The 14,151-nt window shown below is 38.2% G+C and overlaps 1 protein-coding gene across 1 annotated transcript; it reads right to left on the bottom strand.

Annotated features, from left to right (window-relative positions):
• Positions 1 to 6,026: 6,026 nt before the first annotated feature.
• Positions 6,027 to 11,804, bottom strand: LOC117460794 (pentraxin fusion protein-like). The gene is made up of 6 exons (XM_034102371.2): positions 11,699 to 11,804; positions 10,549 to 10,613; positions 8,676 to 8,955; positions 7,702 to 7,850; positions 6,760 to 7,051; positions 6,027 to 6,259 (listed from the first exon to the last, which is right to left on the bottom strand). Exons 2-6 carry the CDS (start codon positions 10,607 to 10,609, stop codon positions 6,106 to 6,108), a joined length of 936 nt encoding a protein of 311 aa, XP_033958262.1. The 5' UTR covers positions 10,610 to 10,613; positions 11,699 to 11,804; the 3' UTR covers positions 6,027 to 6,105.
• Between the last annotated feature and the right edge of the window lie 2,347 nt (positions 11,805 to 14,151).

Below are 14,151 nucleotides of genomic sequence, written 5' to 3'. Positions count from 1 at the left end.
AAAAACACCAGATTATCCTTGTTAATTACACAACATTGATTGGCTTAAATTGTGTGCAATGCTTTTGTATTTTTCCCCTTCGATTTGGAAAAACAAATATTTGTTCTGAGTAAAGGATGGCAGAAGACACTACACTACCCACAATCCCCAGCTATCGTTTGGACTACACCATGTGCTCTGTTTGACAAACCCCGTGATAGTCCTCAAGCTCTGTGATTGGAGAGTGTGCTCCGAGGGTTAAGCCGATTCTCGAACAGCACTTGAAATGGGATGGAACCACGGCAGACTGTCCAAAACTGGATTTGAACGAGTCCACCGCGTCCCCCCTCCCCCACCCCGTCCCCAGAACTACACATGCTGGCTATTCTGTTTCGCAACATGTTCTATATGGCACGTCTCTACTGGGAGTTGTAGTTTTAAAAGACGTTTTCGTATTTCCCATAATAAGAAGTTGCCAGTATTAAACTGTGTACATCCCTGGAGGTTTAGGGGACAGGAAACATTCACATTTAAAACATATAATTAATAAATGGGTGAAAATTGCTTGTGCCCATTATGGGCAGTATTAATATATATAGGCCCTACCCACATGCCAGCTAAGGTCAGAAGAGCTTTATTTAACAGCTGGTCTTATGTTTGTGACCCCTGTTATAACATTACATTACATTACATTAATTGATAAGCCTGAAACATGCACTTGTCAAGGTTCAGTGGCACATTTTGCAAATATGGCAGTAGCCATCGATCAGCTTAAGATGAGATATACTTTATTGATCCCAAGTTGGAACATTTGCGTTACATCAGCATGTGTAACAGTTAAATATGCAGTTGTGTTTATTTGAAAATCATTTAGTATAATCACATAAATTCTGTGTTTTATATTCAACAATGCTGTGTTCTTTATTTATTGATTGTTCAATACCTGACAAGGCCGGAGATGAAATATCTACATACATCTTATAAGAGTATAATACATTATGTATAATATCAGTTAAAATAAGTGCTTCAACATAGTTAACATTGCTGGAGGTATGCACAAATATTGATAGATGTCTTGTAATGCACTATTGAGGAACCTGCAACCCAAGTTTTTCATTCAGTGCAGAACTACACCACAGTTGTGTAGGCCTATATGATATGTCAATAAACCTTAGAACATCTTGAAATCTTGAAAGGGATGTGCAAAATAGTCATTACATACAGTCTTTAATTAACTATTAGTAGAGAATAACGAGTAATGAATATACTTTATAGGGATCGTATTAATATCTAATAATAAAAATAATGAAATTCAATAACATGCTTTAACCACTAGGTGTCCCTTTATATCAGCTGTGCACCTTTATGGTGTAAATACAGCCTATCTACCAATTGGATCAAATATAAAAGTGAGCCGAATTAGTGTTGATACTGCAAGGAGACGCATTGTGTGAAAAGAAATGTAAGATGTTGTTTAATGGCTGATATATTTATGATCCACATCACGTTTTCAGTTCCTCATGTTTGTCTTCTCATCAGGGCTCTATAAATACAGAACTACGGCAGATATGTAATATGTAATGCAGCCGAACCGTGTATTACAATGCCTTTATGTGATGACTTTCAAAGAGAAAAGCAAGCACACTCGGAATAAAGTATTATTTTTTTTTTTTTAAATGTTTTCGGTCTGTTTCCGGTATTTGTTAATGACGATGTGCTGTGAGATGTGAGACTGGAATTGCACAGGGGGAAATAACGTAGGCTATCTTTAGATGCGGATTTTGTTAAACTAATATGTTTGTGCTGTGGACCAACGATATACATTGACGGGGAAGGGGGTAGCAATAAAGATAACACCATTAAACAGTTACACAACATAAAATAAATAATATCGATAGCAGCGTCCCTAGCAACCAACTTGGTAACAATGAAAACGTCGCGATTTCCTGAAGTAATCTTCATAATAACTAGCAAACTAAAGATCATGTACATCCACTGCACACATAATCTGAAATAACAACTCATATTTCTCGCATCAAATGACATCAAAACGCATTTTAATGGCCAAACTAACTTTAAAATAGGCATTTTCCACCAGAATAAAACGAAGTTCGGCCATATTTTCTTTTTCTGCAGGGAGAAATTTGAAGATCATGTGACATAGACGCCAGCCATCGGAATGAATGGTGAAAAAAACGGGGTTTGTCAAACAGAGCACATGGTGTAGTCCAAACGATAGCTGGGGATTCTGGGTAGTGTAGTGTCTTCTGCCATCCTTTACTCAGAACAAATATTTGTTTCTCCGAATCGAAGGGGAAAAATACAAAAGCATTGCACACAATTTAAACCAATCAATGTTGTGTAATTAACAAGGATAATCTGGTGTTTTTTAGTCGATGAGTAGTGCAGATATCACTGTAAAATCAATCGACAGTAAGAGGAATACTTACTTCCGGGTGTACAATTCTCCGTTATCCAATGGGAATGGACGCTCACATTGCCTTTAACCTGTTAAACCCCGAGCCTGTTTTTCAGGTTTCAGGCTCGAAAATGACATTCCCAGAACAAATGACTATAACTTCACTTCTAAAAGGTTTATATGAATAATTGTTGTTATCAAAGCAAGGTTACATCTGTGAGTTGGATGTAGAAGTGTCAGAATCAATATTGATGTGTCTGTGTCAGAGTAAATTCAGATGGAACATAGCAAAACATTTTAAATTCCTGTCTCCGCCTAAAGAAAACCCATTACTTATAGTGAAGACCAACCTTGAATGATGGGTTAGTAGCCTAAAAGCTTTAGAAATCCAAAGTATAAGTACCCTGTATCAAGATTGAGGCAAAACAAGTGACATTTGACCTTTTTAGAGAGGTTTATGAAAATAAAGTCCAGGCGGAATAAGCTTTGGGCACATTTGGGCACATGTGGTTCCATCAGTGCCATTTGAACTTTTTCAGGTACCAGACTATACAAATCATTGTATTACATTGAATCATCACTATAGGTATTCATTCCACCCAAACAAATTAAAAAATAAATATTAAAAAAATATATATATTTCTTAAAAAAATAAGTGTGTGTGTGTGTGTGTGTGTGTGTGTGTGTGTGTGTGTGTGTGTGTGTGTGTGTGTGTGTGTGTGTGTGTGTGTGTGTGTGTGTGTGTGTGTGTGTGTGTGTGTGTGTGTGTGTGTGTGTGTGTGTGTGTGTGTGTGTGTGTGTGTGTGTGTGTGTGTGTGTGTGTGTGTGTGTAGGTGTGTATGTGTAAGTGTAGCTGTGTGGGTATATAAGTATAGCTGTGTGGGTATGTGTATATGTGTATGTGTAAGTGTAGCTGTGTGTGTATGTAACTGTACCAACGCACTATAAAATACACTGTAGGTCATTGTGTGTAGGTGTACTTGCACAATAAAAAAAAACGGAAACATAGGTAACATTTGACTCTAACTGGGGCATATTTATTTGAAACATTTTACCAACACACTATACAATACAATCACACTAGGTATATAAAAACAACAAGTATTTTTTTTTTAAATAAACACTCGCAAAATGTTATACCTACCTGAACTTTATACCTACCTGAATGTTCCAGTATTTAGGTCGTGCCACTCCCTGAAACAGTTCTTTTTTACAGTGAAGCACAGAGGAACCTGGCACTTCCTGCAGTACACAGGTGTCTTCACCCTTTTGAGTCCAGTATCTAGGCACCTCCTGCAATTCTTCCTGACCTTGGTGGCATCTTCCCCATAATACTCGGGCATGCATGTGAGTGGTGGAGGTGCAGGGCCTTCAGCAGGGCCTTCAGAAAACTCCAACAATTCTGCAGCAAGCTGCTCCCTGAAAGTCTTCTGGGTGTGTGGCTTTGTCCTGCTGGGGTCACACCTCATCTAACAAATGTGGAAAAACCAAGAGATTATATTAATTCACTGGCTTATACTTATAGGATAATATTGGACTATAAATGAATAATATTACACCAAATAAATAAGTAAACACATTCATTCACTGGCCATTCATTTAGAAAATGTAACTCCAAAAAGACAAGTAACATCATTTAGCATTTTGCCTAATCATTCCTGTGGCTTCTTGGTTAAGCTAACACTGTGATGCAGTTCCACCAAACACATAAGTAATATATAAAAAGGATAATATTGGACTATAAATGAATACTATTACACCAAATAAATAAGTAAACACATATATATATATATTCATTCACTGGCCATTCATTTAGAAAATGTAACTCCAAAAAGACAAGTAACGTGGTGGTGAAGCTCTCCCTTCTGGCTGCGTAGTGCGTAATGGAGCCGGAGCAGGCGTAGTTTATACTACGCAGGATCATATCTTTGGAACCCATTGGTCGATTTAGGTGATTGACACCTTTTCTGAACCGTTAGAGCCAATATAATCGAGTCACAGTTAGTAAGTCCCGCTAAACACTTACGTCAAGTAGAAAGAGGTTTGAGTAAACAGCATTAGCTCGGGACTGCGAAACGTTGTACCTACTCTGCTGCCATGAATGTAATGATAGATTATCAGGAACAATTCTAAAGTGACTAAGAGACATTGGATTAACCTTAAACAGCGTTTTTATTCCCTTGAACAAGAGCTTTGATCACAAAACGGCAACAGTAAGACATAATTATTGTTATGGTTTTGAAAACTGTTGTTTTTTTTCTTCTCTGTTCTGGCTGCTAGCTCAGTGAGTTTGTGTCCTACAGTGATGATACTTATAACAAAAATAATCTGTGGAGTATCAGCTTTCAGATGATATGTAGTTTGTGCAGAAAATATTAAGTTTTAAAGATCGTTTTGGCTAGTTAGCACCGGAAGTAGCATCTGTCCGTTTTAGCTAAGGGCTAATGCTAACGCTTCTTGTGAGACTTGTGTTTTGTTTCTGTACAAATGGTTCGTATTGTCAGTTAGCTGAGATTCTTCTCATTAATCTGGTAAAACACATTAATAGGTTTTTAAATATTAAGATGCCCTGAGACACAGTGTTGTGAAAAAAAAAACACGGTCCCCGTCGGCGGGGACCTTCGGGCTTAACAGGTTTTAAGGGCAGCCGACATAAACGAATGCCGTGCTTCCATGAGCGTCAAATCCCGACGCAGATGGGAATACATTGCAATCAGTTGAAAGCTATTTGCGTCCCTTTATGACGCTGAAGGAGTCTAGGAGCGTCACAATTGGACGCCACGGACACTGACCAAACGTCGCTATTGGACGCTTAGGGAGTGAGAGTGTGTTGGTCCTTTTGGTCCCCCTAGCCCAATTGGGAACGTAACACTGCAGTTGCAGTTTTCAAAAGTTGTTAAGATGTTTCTTTAGAGGCCAGCAGTGTTTTAAGAGTCTTTGGAAAATTCTCTTCCCATGTTTGGAAGCTTTGAAATACAATTGTTACTGCATATCATTCAGCTTTCAGCAGGAAAGTTTCATTCTTAATCCAGTTATAAAATGACAGAAAGAGTCTTGTTTTTTTTATGGCAAAACAAGTAGACTGCCTCTAACTGTGCCCTGTCAGAACCTTTTTGTAAATATCCGATTTCTTTGTGAAATACAACTGTATGGCCTTAACAAGGTTCTCTTTCTTTCTTATTGTATTTTCTGCCAAAGGAATTCTTGTTATTAATGCTTTCTAGAGAAAAACATAAACGGCTCAGGCATACAGAGGAAACTGGTCTTTGTGTGGGCCTCCAGACATACATTAGTTGTTTGAACTTTAATATTGTCTGTGGCCCTTCAGTTATCAAGATACCACTCTTACATACATGATGGGGACTGATCTTCTGATCTAACTTTGGGTAAGAAAGCTTTCAGATGTCTTTTATAATATTTGTCTATTTTGCATGTTTTTAAATAAATAAAAAACGTGCCTTCAGAACCATTGCTTTCACTGTTCTTAAATGATTGATAGGAAAAAAAAGTAGTAGTTGACATAAAACAAGCACATTCCCAAAAGGTGTACAGGTCCTGTGTAAAAGCAAAAGTCAAGGCAGACTTTTGTTGCAATCTCCACCAGTAAATCTTGACGTCATGCAAACAATGACATTTAAGATGTACATTTTATTTTGGATGCTTTGTGTACACATTACAGCATCTTTGCAAATCCATTACATTGAATGCTAATCCAGTGCAGAGCCAAACACCTCCACCTCACAGAGGGTCAGGTACTCCTTTCTTCCAGGGACACCTATGTAAACATAGCGGCCGTCCATCCCGTTGGGAACATGGAACTCAGCTGTTTCACTTGCCGTCATGCTGGTGATTAAAGCAAACCTGTAGAAGAAGCAGAAATCAGTACGTTAACCTCAGGAAGGGTTTACTGAAGTAATAGGCTTTTCATTTTAAGTTCAACATGCTCTCAAAGCGTCATTAGGTTTCTACGCTTTACTTGGTTAGAATGTTGGTTGCAGATCTTTTAATTAGGGCTTGATAATGAACAATATTTACAATTCAGTAATGTTTAAATAAATGTGTTCACATCATGTCACAGAATCACAATTGACGACCCTCGATCAGGCCTTTTAATTTGGCGACCTTGGTATTTGTCCATTTCTGTGATCAGATCAGAACACATTGCAGGAATCATTCATAAATGAAGGGTATTCCGCTTCAATCCTATTTATTGGCAATGTAAGGATTTTTAATCCAAAATGTATCACCAGGGTAAACTTGAGAGAGAAAAACTGAATAATGTTCCTCAAACGTGTTCCAACTAAATACCAATTTAGTGACTTTTTAATATTAGTATTGTAATAGGACAGGCTTTAAGTTACCTCGGATTGTCAGCACCATTGTTTCCAAGAGAATCTCCAATGCGGATCTCGGCTCCATCAAGTCGTTCAGAGGCTCTATATCGGTTGGTTATCTTAACAGAAAACACTTTGTGTGTTTTGGGCAGAGTCAGCCTCCACCAGGGGTTCGATTCCTGGTTTGTGACACTGCAGGACATCACTTTCGAATCATCATCGAACTTGGAGTCCCGACTCCCATCAATGGCATAATATGGACCGTAATACGAATACAGTGATGACTGTGCGGCTTTTCCTTGAATGGCCAGGTTCTCTTCTGCAACAACAAAATTGTTAAATCAATAACATGTATGACTCCTGATGCAGATTGTTTTTTATTATACTGTTTCACCATGACTCTCAAAAGATTTGCCGTCAGGATGAAGGACATAAAAGGGATAACCCCACCATATATAAACAAATAACTACCATGTAGTTATTATTGGAAAAGAGGAATTAAAGTCATTATACTGTAGTTTATAATATATTGAGTCTATATTTAAAGTTATATATAACTACAACTGCACTAAGTTTAACTAAATGTGTCACTCAGTTTTGGCAAATTAAACTTTAAATAAAATAAGACCTGTTTTAGTAATCATAAGTGACACGAGAGGCTGGTACATCCTTTCTCTTGTTCCTATCAATGGGACCATATTTTACAACTTCAACATAATGCTGGATTGAAGAAGACTTGAAACAAACAATTGAGATCATAAACTAATAGGTACACTCTATCCAGCGGTAATACATCAAGTGAGTTGCAGGAAAAAAATGTCATAGACTTCTCCACAATCAGACTTTTAGAAAGAATGCAGGTTTAAGGCACTTCTCCATTCAGTTAACTTTTCAGCCACTTGGCTGATATGACAGTTCCTTGTTTAGATGGAAATCACACATTATTTATGTAAGATCCCAAACCCTCACCAGTTGGGGCATGGTACCCGTAGACTTCCACCTCACAGAGGGCAAGGACCTTTCCTTCACCCGGTATACGCACAGTCACATAACGTCCCTCCACACGATCAGTGAAAGTCAGAGTGTACAATGCCTCGGTTGTAGAAATTGTACCAACCCTAAAAGAAAGAGAACAAAAATGAGAAAGAAAGAAGAACATGAATGACATGTTATTGCCCCAAGGCTTCAACAGTTAGATAAAAGGTAACTGGTAATTTCATCATAGACTTCTATACAATCTGACTCCTTTTTGCAATCAGGGGGGCACCCACTGCGAGATATTAAAGACTATGCAAATTTAACGCACTTCAGCGTTGCTTATATTTTTGATAAGCAATGCAAATAAATAAAATGACATGGTTGAAACATTTAGGAACAGTTTCTATGAGAATCTACTGGCAGAGGTGGGTAGTACATTTACAATTCAGAGGTACTTGTACTTAACTTTAGTATTTCCATTTAATTCTACTTTTTCCTCCTATTCCTCTACATTTAAATACGGAAACAATGTAATTTTATTCCAGTACATTCATTAAACAGCTTTAGCTACTTTTAACTAAATGTATCTCTAACAATTAAACTAGGGGACTAACTCTTTAAGTCACAACACAGTCAAATCATATAAATACAATTAAACTTGTAAAATGCTTCTTAATGAATGAATATATCTAGAAATGTCAAATACATATATGCATTTAATCATTAAGGACATTTTGCTGATAATACTTTTGTACTTTTACTTAAGAAACATTTTGAATGCAGGACTTTCCCTTGTAATGCAATATTTTGAAACTAGGGTATCTGTACTTCTACTCAAGTAAAGCATCTTAATACACCTCTGTCTACTGGTGGTGAGCAATTAACAGGGGAGAGGAGAATATAAACAAAATGCTCAGACAGTTACACAAAACAAATGAATAAAATGTGTGCAGGAAATGTCTTACACTGGGTTTGCTGCACCATTGTTGTCTAAAGAGTTGCCGATGTGGATATGTGCCCCCACAAGCCTTTCTGGACAGCAGTCTCCTCTGTTGGAGATGATGACGGAGGTGACGACGTAGGGCTCCAGCAGGTCCACTCTCCACCAGGGGTTGCTTTCTTTAGCTGTTTGGCTGCACGATCCAGAAAGGAACTTATTGTCACGGTTTCCATCAATAGCGTTGCTGGCAAATCCAAATTCATAACGGTTTGACTGGGTCGCTTTTCCGCGCATGGCCACATTTTCTAGAGAGAAGACAGAGGTATGTCAGTGTTTCAATAGATAACTTTGAGATGGTCCTGAGTACTCACGACACTCCAAAGAAAACAGCATATGAGAAACATTACAGTCATAGAAAGGCGGTAAGTTGTTGGGAGAGTTAATCGGTCATGGAGTTAATTATTGCTTATTAGCTTGATATGTGACCTGTGTTTGAATACTGAACATTATAGACACGGGCGCTTAATTTCCAAATATAGTGCATTTATGTCTTTGTCTTTGTGTAATGTGAGTTTGGTTGTACTGTGTGCATTTGCAGTAGTGTTGCTAAATAGTTTCTACACTGAACAAAAATATAAATGCAACACTTTTGTTTTTGCTCCCATTTTTCATGAGATGAACTCAAAGATCTAAAACATTTTCTATATACACAAAATAACCATTTCTATCAAATATTGTTCACAAATCTGGGATAGTGAGCACTTCTCCTTTGCCGAGATAATCCATCCCACCTCACAGGTGTGGCATATCAAGATACTGATTTGACAGCATGATTATTGCACAGGTGTGCCTTAGGCTGGCCACAATAAAAGGCCACTCTGACACGTGCAGTTTTGCTTTATTGGGGTGGTCTGGGGGGGTCCGAAAACCAGTCAGTATATGGTGTGATGGGTTAGGGTTAGGGTAATGTTGTGAATCGAGTGGCCTGTGTTCGTCGTCCATAAGATACGCCTGCCCATACCATAACCCCACCACCACCATGGGCCACTCGATTCACAACATTACTCCCACCTTAACCCTAACCCTACCCCTCACACCATATACTGACTGGTTTTCGGACCCCCCCCAGACCCCCCCAATAAAGCAAAACTGCACGTTTCAGAGTGGCCTTTTATTGTGGCCAGCCTAAGGCACACCTGTGCAATAATCATGCTGTCAAATCAGCATCTTGATATGCCACACCTGTGAGGTGGGATGGATTATCTCGGCAAAGGAGAAGTGCTCACTATCCCAGATTTGTTCAGATTTGTGAACAATATTTGAGAGAAATGGTTATTTTGTGTATATAGAAAATGTTTTAGATCTTTGAGTTCATCTCATGAAAAATGGGAGCAAAAACAAAAGTGTTGCGTTTATATTTTTGTTCAGTGTATGTGTTTAGTGTCTATTCGGTCATTTGCACATGTTTGCTTACATTGCAATGCCTTGAGCAACAGTATAATCGATACGAATCGGCCTAAAAACTTTCTACGCAATACAAAAATCCTGCAGGAAGTTTTTGCAGAGAAGTCAGCAAAAAGAGGAAGTGGTGTGCTGATTCAGTCCGAGTACAAAACAACAATTGGAGAAATCAGACTAGTCATTAAGGCTGCAAAACATAAAGTGTATATATGTAATGTGAGCAGATTACAATCTTCTTATTTAGAATCCAACTGAGTTTATTTCTTTTTAAACATCATAATAAAAATGTCCTAAAGCTTTAGTCAATATTTAACTTGCTAATGAATAATATGTTGTTATCTTTATCTTATTAAGCTTTTGCAATAACTACGGGGATTTTGGAGCAAAAACGTCCAGATAATTCAATTTGTATGTTGACACTCTCGGATCATACTTACGATAAGTGGAGACTGAGCACGTCTGCAGGAGCAGCAGCAGAAGGACAACACAGAGCTTCATATTTCTGGTAGGGCGAGAGGATATCGTTAACAGAATATCATTTAAAAAATGACCATATTTTACATTTGTCTTACTGCTAGAAAGGCAGGATCAGTGATTGTAACGGTAAAGTTCAATTAAGTTCAACATTAAGATAAGATCGATCTCTATTTATCCAAAGGGATTTTGTTGCGCTTCAGTTGCAGTACAAAGTAGGACAAATGCAAATGAGGATCCTTACTCTGCAGAGGGTTCCTATTTACACGCTATGTTACATATTTTATAATCCTTTCTCAGGCTTTGAGACAAAGACAAAATAAAAAGTGTTACCTGGAGACCCCGACAGTCTGTTGGTTCAATAGAACAGAAAGAAAAGTCTCCAAGCCCCAAACAAAGAGATTATTTTACTCTTTATTTGCATCCTGGTCAAACCGTATCCAACCAATCATCAGAAATCAGATCATATTCAACACCAATATATTTATATTTAAGGATTCATGTTGTGCCACAATAATGTCACCTAATTGTCACCTTATTGAGTTCAAATATCAATATTGTGGATTTCCAAGTTAACATTGATTGATATGACTGCGATTAAATCAGCATATACTTCTGCCAGGGGATGCCACCCCTCAAAATCTCCTGCCAACCCATGAATATGTTTCTGATCATTTGAGCTGCAGAGTTTTGGATGAGCTGAAGTCTGTCAGTAGTTTTTTCGGGAGGTCACTGAAAAGTGCATTACATTACTTGTGACCTCCGGTTTGATCCTAGGAGTAAATCTCCCCAGATTATTAACCAGAATTTCTGTTTTTGCTTATACTAATTGTTTAATAAATGTTTGAGTGTAAATATCTGTCACAGTTCTAGCTTTTCAAATGTGAAGATCTTTTTGGATTTAGAGTTTTTTTTTTTATATATCATAGTACCATTCTCAATGCAGTATTTTCCTTGCAATGGAGTAATTTACATTGCAGTATTAGTACTTTTACCTAAGTAAAGGAGCCACATATTTCTTCCACTGCTGCAAAACATTAATATATTAACAAAATGTTAGAAACATACAAGATTTTTAAATAAAGTAGTAGGAATGAGAATTGAAATGCTTACCCTGATTCACGGTGAGAATAGAGGTTTTGTCCCAACAAAATAACTGAGTCGAAGTTACTTGATCTCAGAACTTCAAGAAGTGTCTGTAGATAAAAACCCTTAAAGCTGAGCTATTTGTTTGATATCTTCCCCCAAAGTCAATCAATAATCATGATCATCATCCAATCACTGAATACCATGTAGTATACTCCCAGGCACATGAACACAGTCAACAGATCAAGGTTCCAGTGGTCATCTAAGGACACACTGATGAAACATTCATATGAGTTCATGTTTGCTCAACCATTGCTTTAATCACAGAGCGATAACTGCACTGATCCAACAGTTTCATTTAACGAGGATTTAGTTTATCACATTGACATATATATTATATATATATTGTCTCATAGCTACAAATGCAAGAGAAATATATGTGTATATGATGCCATGTGCAGAGGTGGGAAAAGTACTCAGATCTTCTACTTGAGTAAAAATACCAGAGTGTAGGAAAACTCTGTTACAGTTACAGTCCTGCATGCAAAATATTTATCAAGTAAAAGTAGAAAAAGTATTAGCTTCAAAATATAATTAAAGCACCAAAAGTAAAAGTAGTCGTTGTGCAGATTGCTCTATTTCAGAATAATATATATGATGTGTTTTATAATGATTGATCATGAAAGTGTTTGAATGACTTTGTATACTGCAGGATAGCTTGTAGTGGAGCAGATAACAAGGTCAATCGTTCAAATGATGATACAAGCATGAAACTTGGCAGGAATATTTATTTTATGTCACTTTATGAGAAAAAAGTGCTAGCCACTTGAAATTCCAAGATGGCGGCCATTTTCCAAGATGGCCGCCAGATGACCACCCCATAGGTGACATTTCCTGATAACTTTGGATAGATCTGTCCAATTCAGTAGGTCATGGTGGCGATTTATATGTTTTCAACACTGGCGAAACCGATTATGATATCAAAACACATGTATGATGTGGTATTAACCCCTTACCTGCCATATGTGGCAGACTTGGATCTGGCATGGATACCTCAGCTACAGAAGGGGGTGCAGGATTCTTCTTGTTGAAGAAGGCCGGTGGGATGTTCGTGAACGATTCAGGAAGCTCAGGCACTTTCTTTGCCCTGCTGTCCACAACTTTGGGTGGGGCACGTACTTCTCCTTTGTTATCCGAACTTGGATGCTGGAACATTGAAATGCTTGTACCATGGAAGGATGTACTAGCTGTGGTTGCTGTTGGATTGTGATCAATATTGTCCATAGCAGAGGTGGTGAAAATTCGCTTATGTAGAACACAACTCCTTCTTCCACATACTGGTTTACAACAGATTCGCCTAACTGGGCAGATATTTCTAAGACCCTGTCATACGAAATGCTGATACCATTCTCATGAAGCTTGTCAATAAGTTGTCGTTTTCTCGTCTTGGCGAACACTATCATCCCAATGTATACAGCAAATGGTGTCTCACGGTCTTTGGAATGCCGGTGGATTGCTGATCCATCTCTGTACTTTGTGTAGCAGTTATACTGCAACAGTTGTGCAATAGCTAAGTCTGATTTTACTACACCATGTTTCAGATGTGACTTAATATCGACACCGTGTTCGATATTACACACAAACTGTAGAAGTGAGGGAGGAATGGATTCTTCACCAGCTCCTTCCTTGAACTGATTGTTGAATTTGGTCTTGTGATTAAGCATCTCTTTACGTATGATATCAGCAGCTTTAGCTAAGTGTATAGCTTCACCATATTTACTAGCATCAGCAAGAATTGAGCCTATGTCATTTTTGAATGCTATCAGGACATCGCGTCCTTTCTGATGCGCTTCAAGCTCTGGAATACGCGAGAGTAACTGTTCCTTTAACCTTGTTGAGTTCACGTCCGGAGAGTCCACACCGAGTTGCTCTAATCTCTGCTTGTACAGTGTAGCTAAATCTGCCAGCCTGAATATAACTGGATCTGTTCCCTCGGTGGCAGCTCTGGTGTCAGTGATGTAGATGATAAGTTCTGAAAAAGCAATGGGGTATAACTCTTTACCTGGCTTTTTGCAGCTCTGCTCTTGCATAATCAAATTATGATGGGCTCGTTCTCGATTGTATACAGCTACAAGGCAAGCAGGATGATATTTCAACTCCAGCGCAACAGCATCGCCGGCACTGAGCTTTGCGAGGAGCTTTCCATCATTCAGAGTCCTGGCACACTCATTGAGTCTTTCATTCAATTGCATTGTCATTGCTTGTCGTAAAGTTGATGTTTCGGCCTCTTCTTCACACAAAAAGCATACTGATGACGCTTTTGGTGGATCTGATGTTCTTTGCCTCTTACTGCGTTCTCTTCTCTGCACGTAGAAGTACTTGCAGTCGCTCTCTTCTGTGTCCTTTGTAGCTTTGTGTTATTGAACAACAATCTACAGCTTTGGTGATATTTTGCTCTGTTTCGCATCAGTGTTTCTTTT

Source organism: Pseudochaenichthys georgianus, chromosome 16 (genome assembly GCF_902827115.2).
Source record: "Pseudochaenichthys georgianus chromosome 16, fPseGeo1.2, whole genome shotgun sequence".
Classification (NCBI taxonomy): domain Eukaryota; kingdom Metazoa; phylum Chordata; class Actinopteri; order Perciformes; family Channichthyidae; genus Pseudochaenichthys; species Pseudochaenichthys georgianus.
This window is presented reverse-complemented; position numbering and strand designations above follow the sequence as displayed.

Excerpts from the sequence above, each read along its gene's own strand:
- LOC117460794 (XM_034102371.2), bottom strand. The coding sequence starts at position 10,609 with ATGAAGCTCTGTGTTGTCCTTCTGCTGCTGCTCCTGCAGACGTGCTCA. Across the intron at positions 7,851-8,675 it reads AATGGTGCAGCAAACCCAGT|GGTTGGTACAATTTCTACAA; the intron begins GTAAGACATTTC and ends TCTTTCTTTTAG. Across the intron at positions 7,052-7,701 it reads CGGGTACCATGCCCCAACTG|AAGAGAACCTGGCCATTCAA; the intron begins GTGAGGGTTTGG and ends TTGTTGTTGCAG.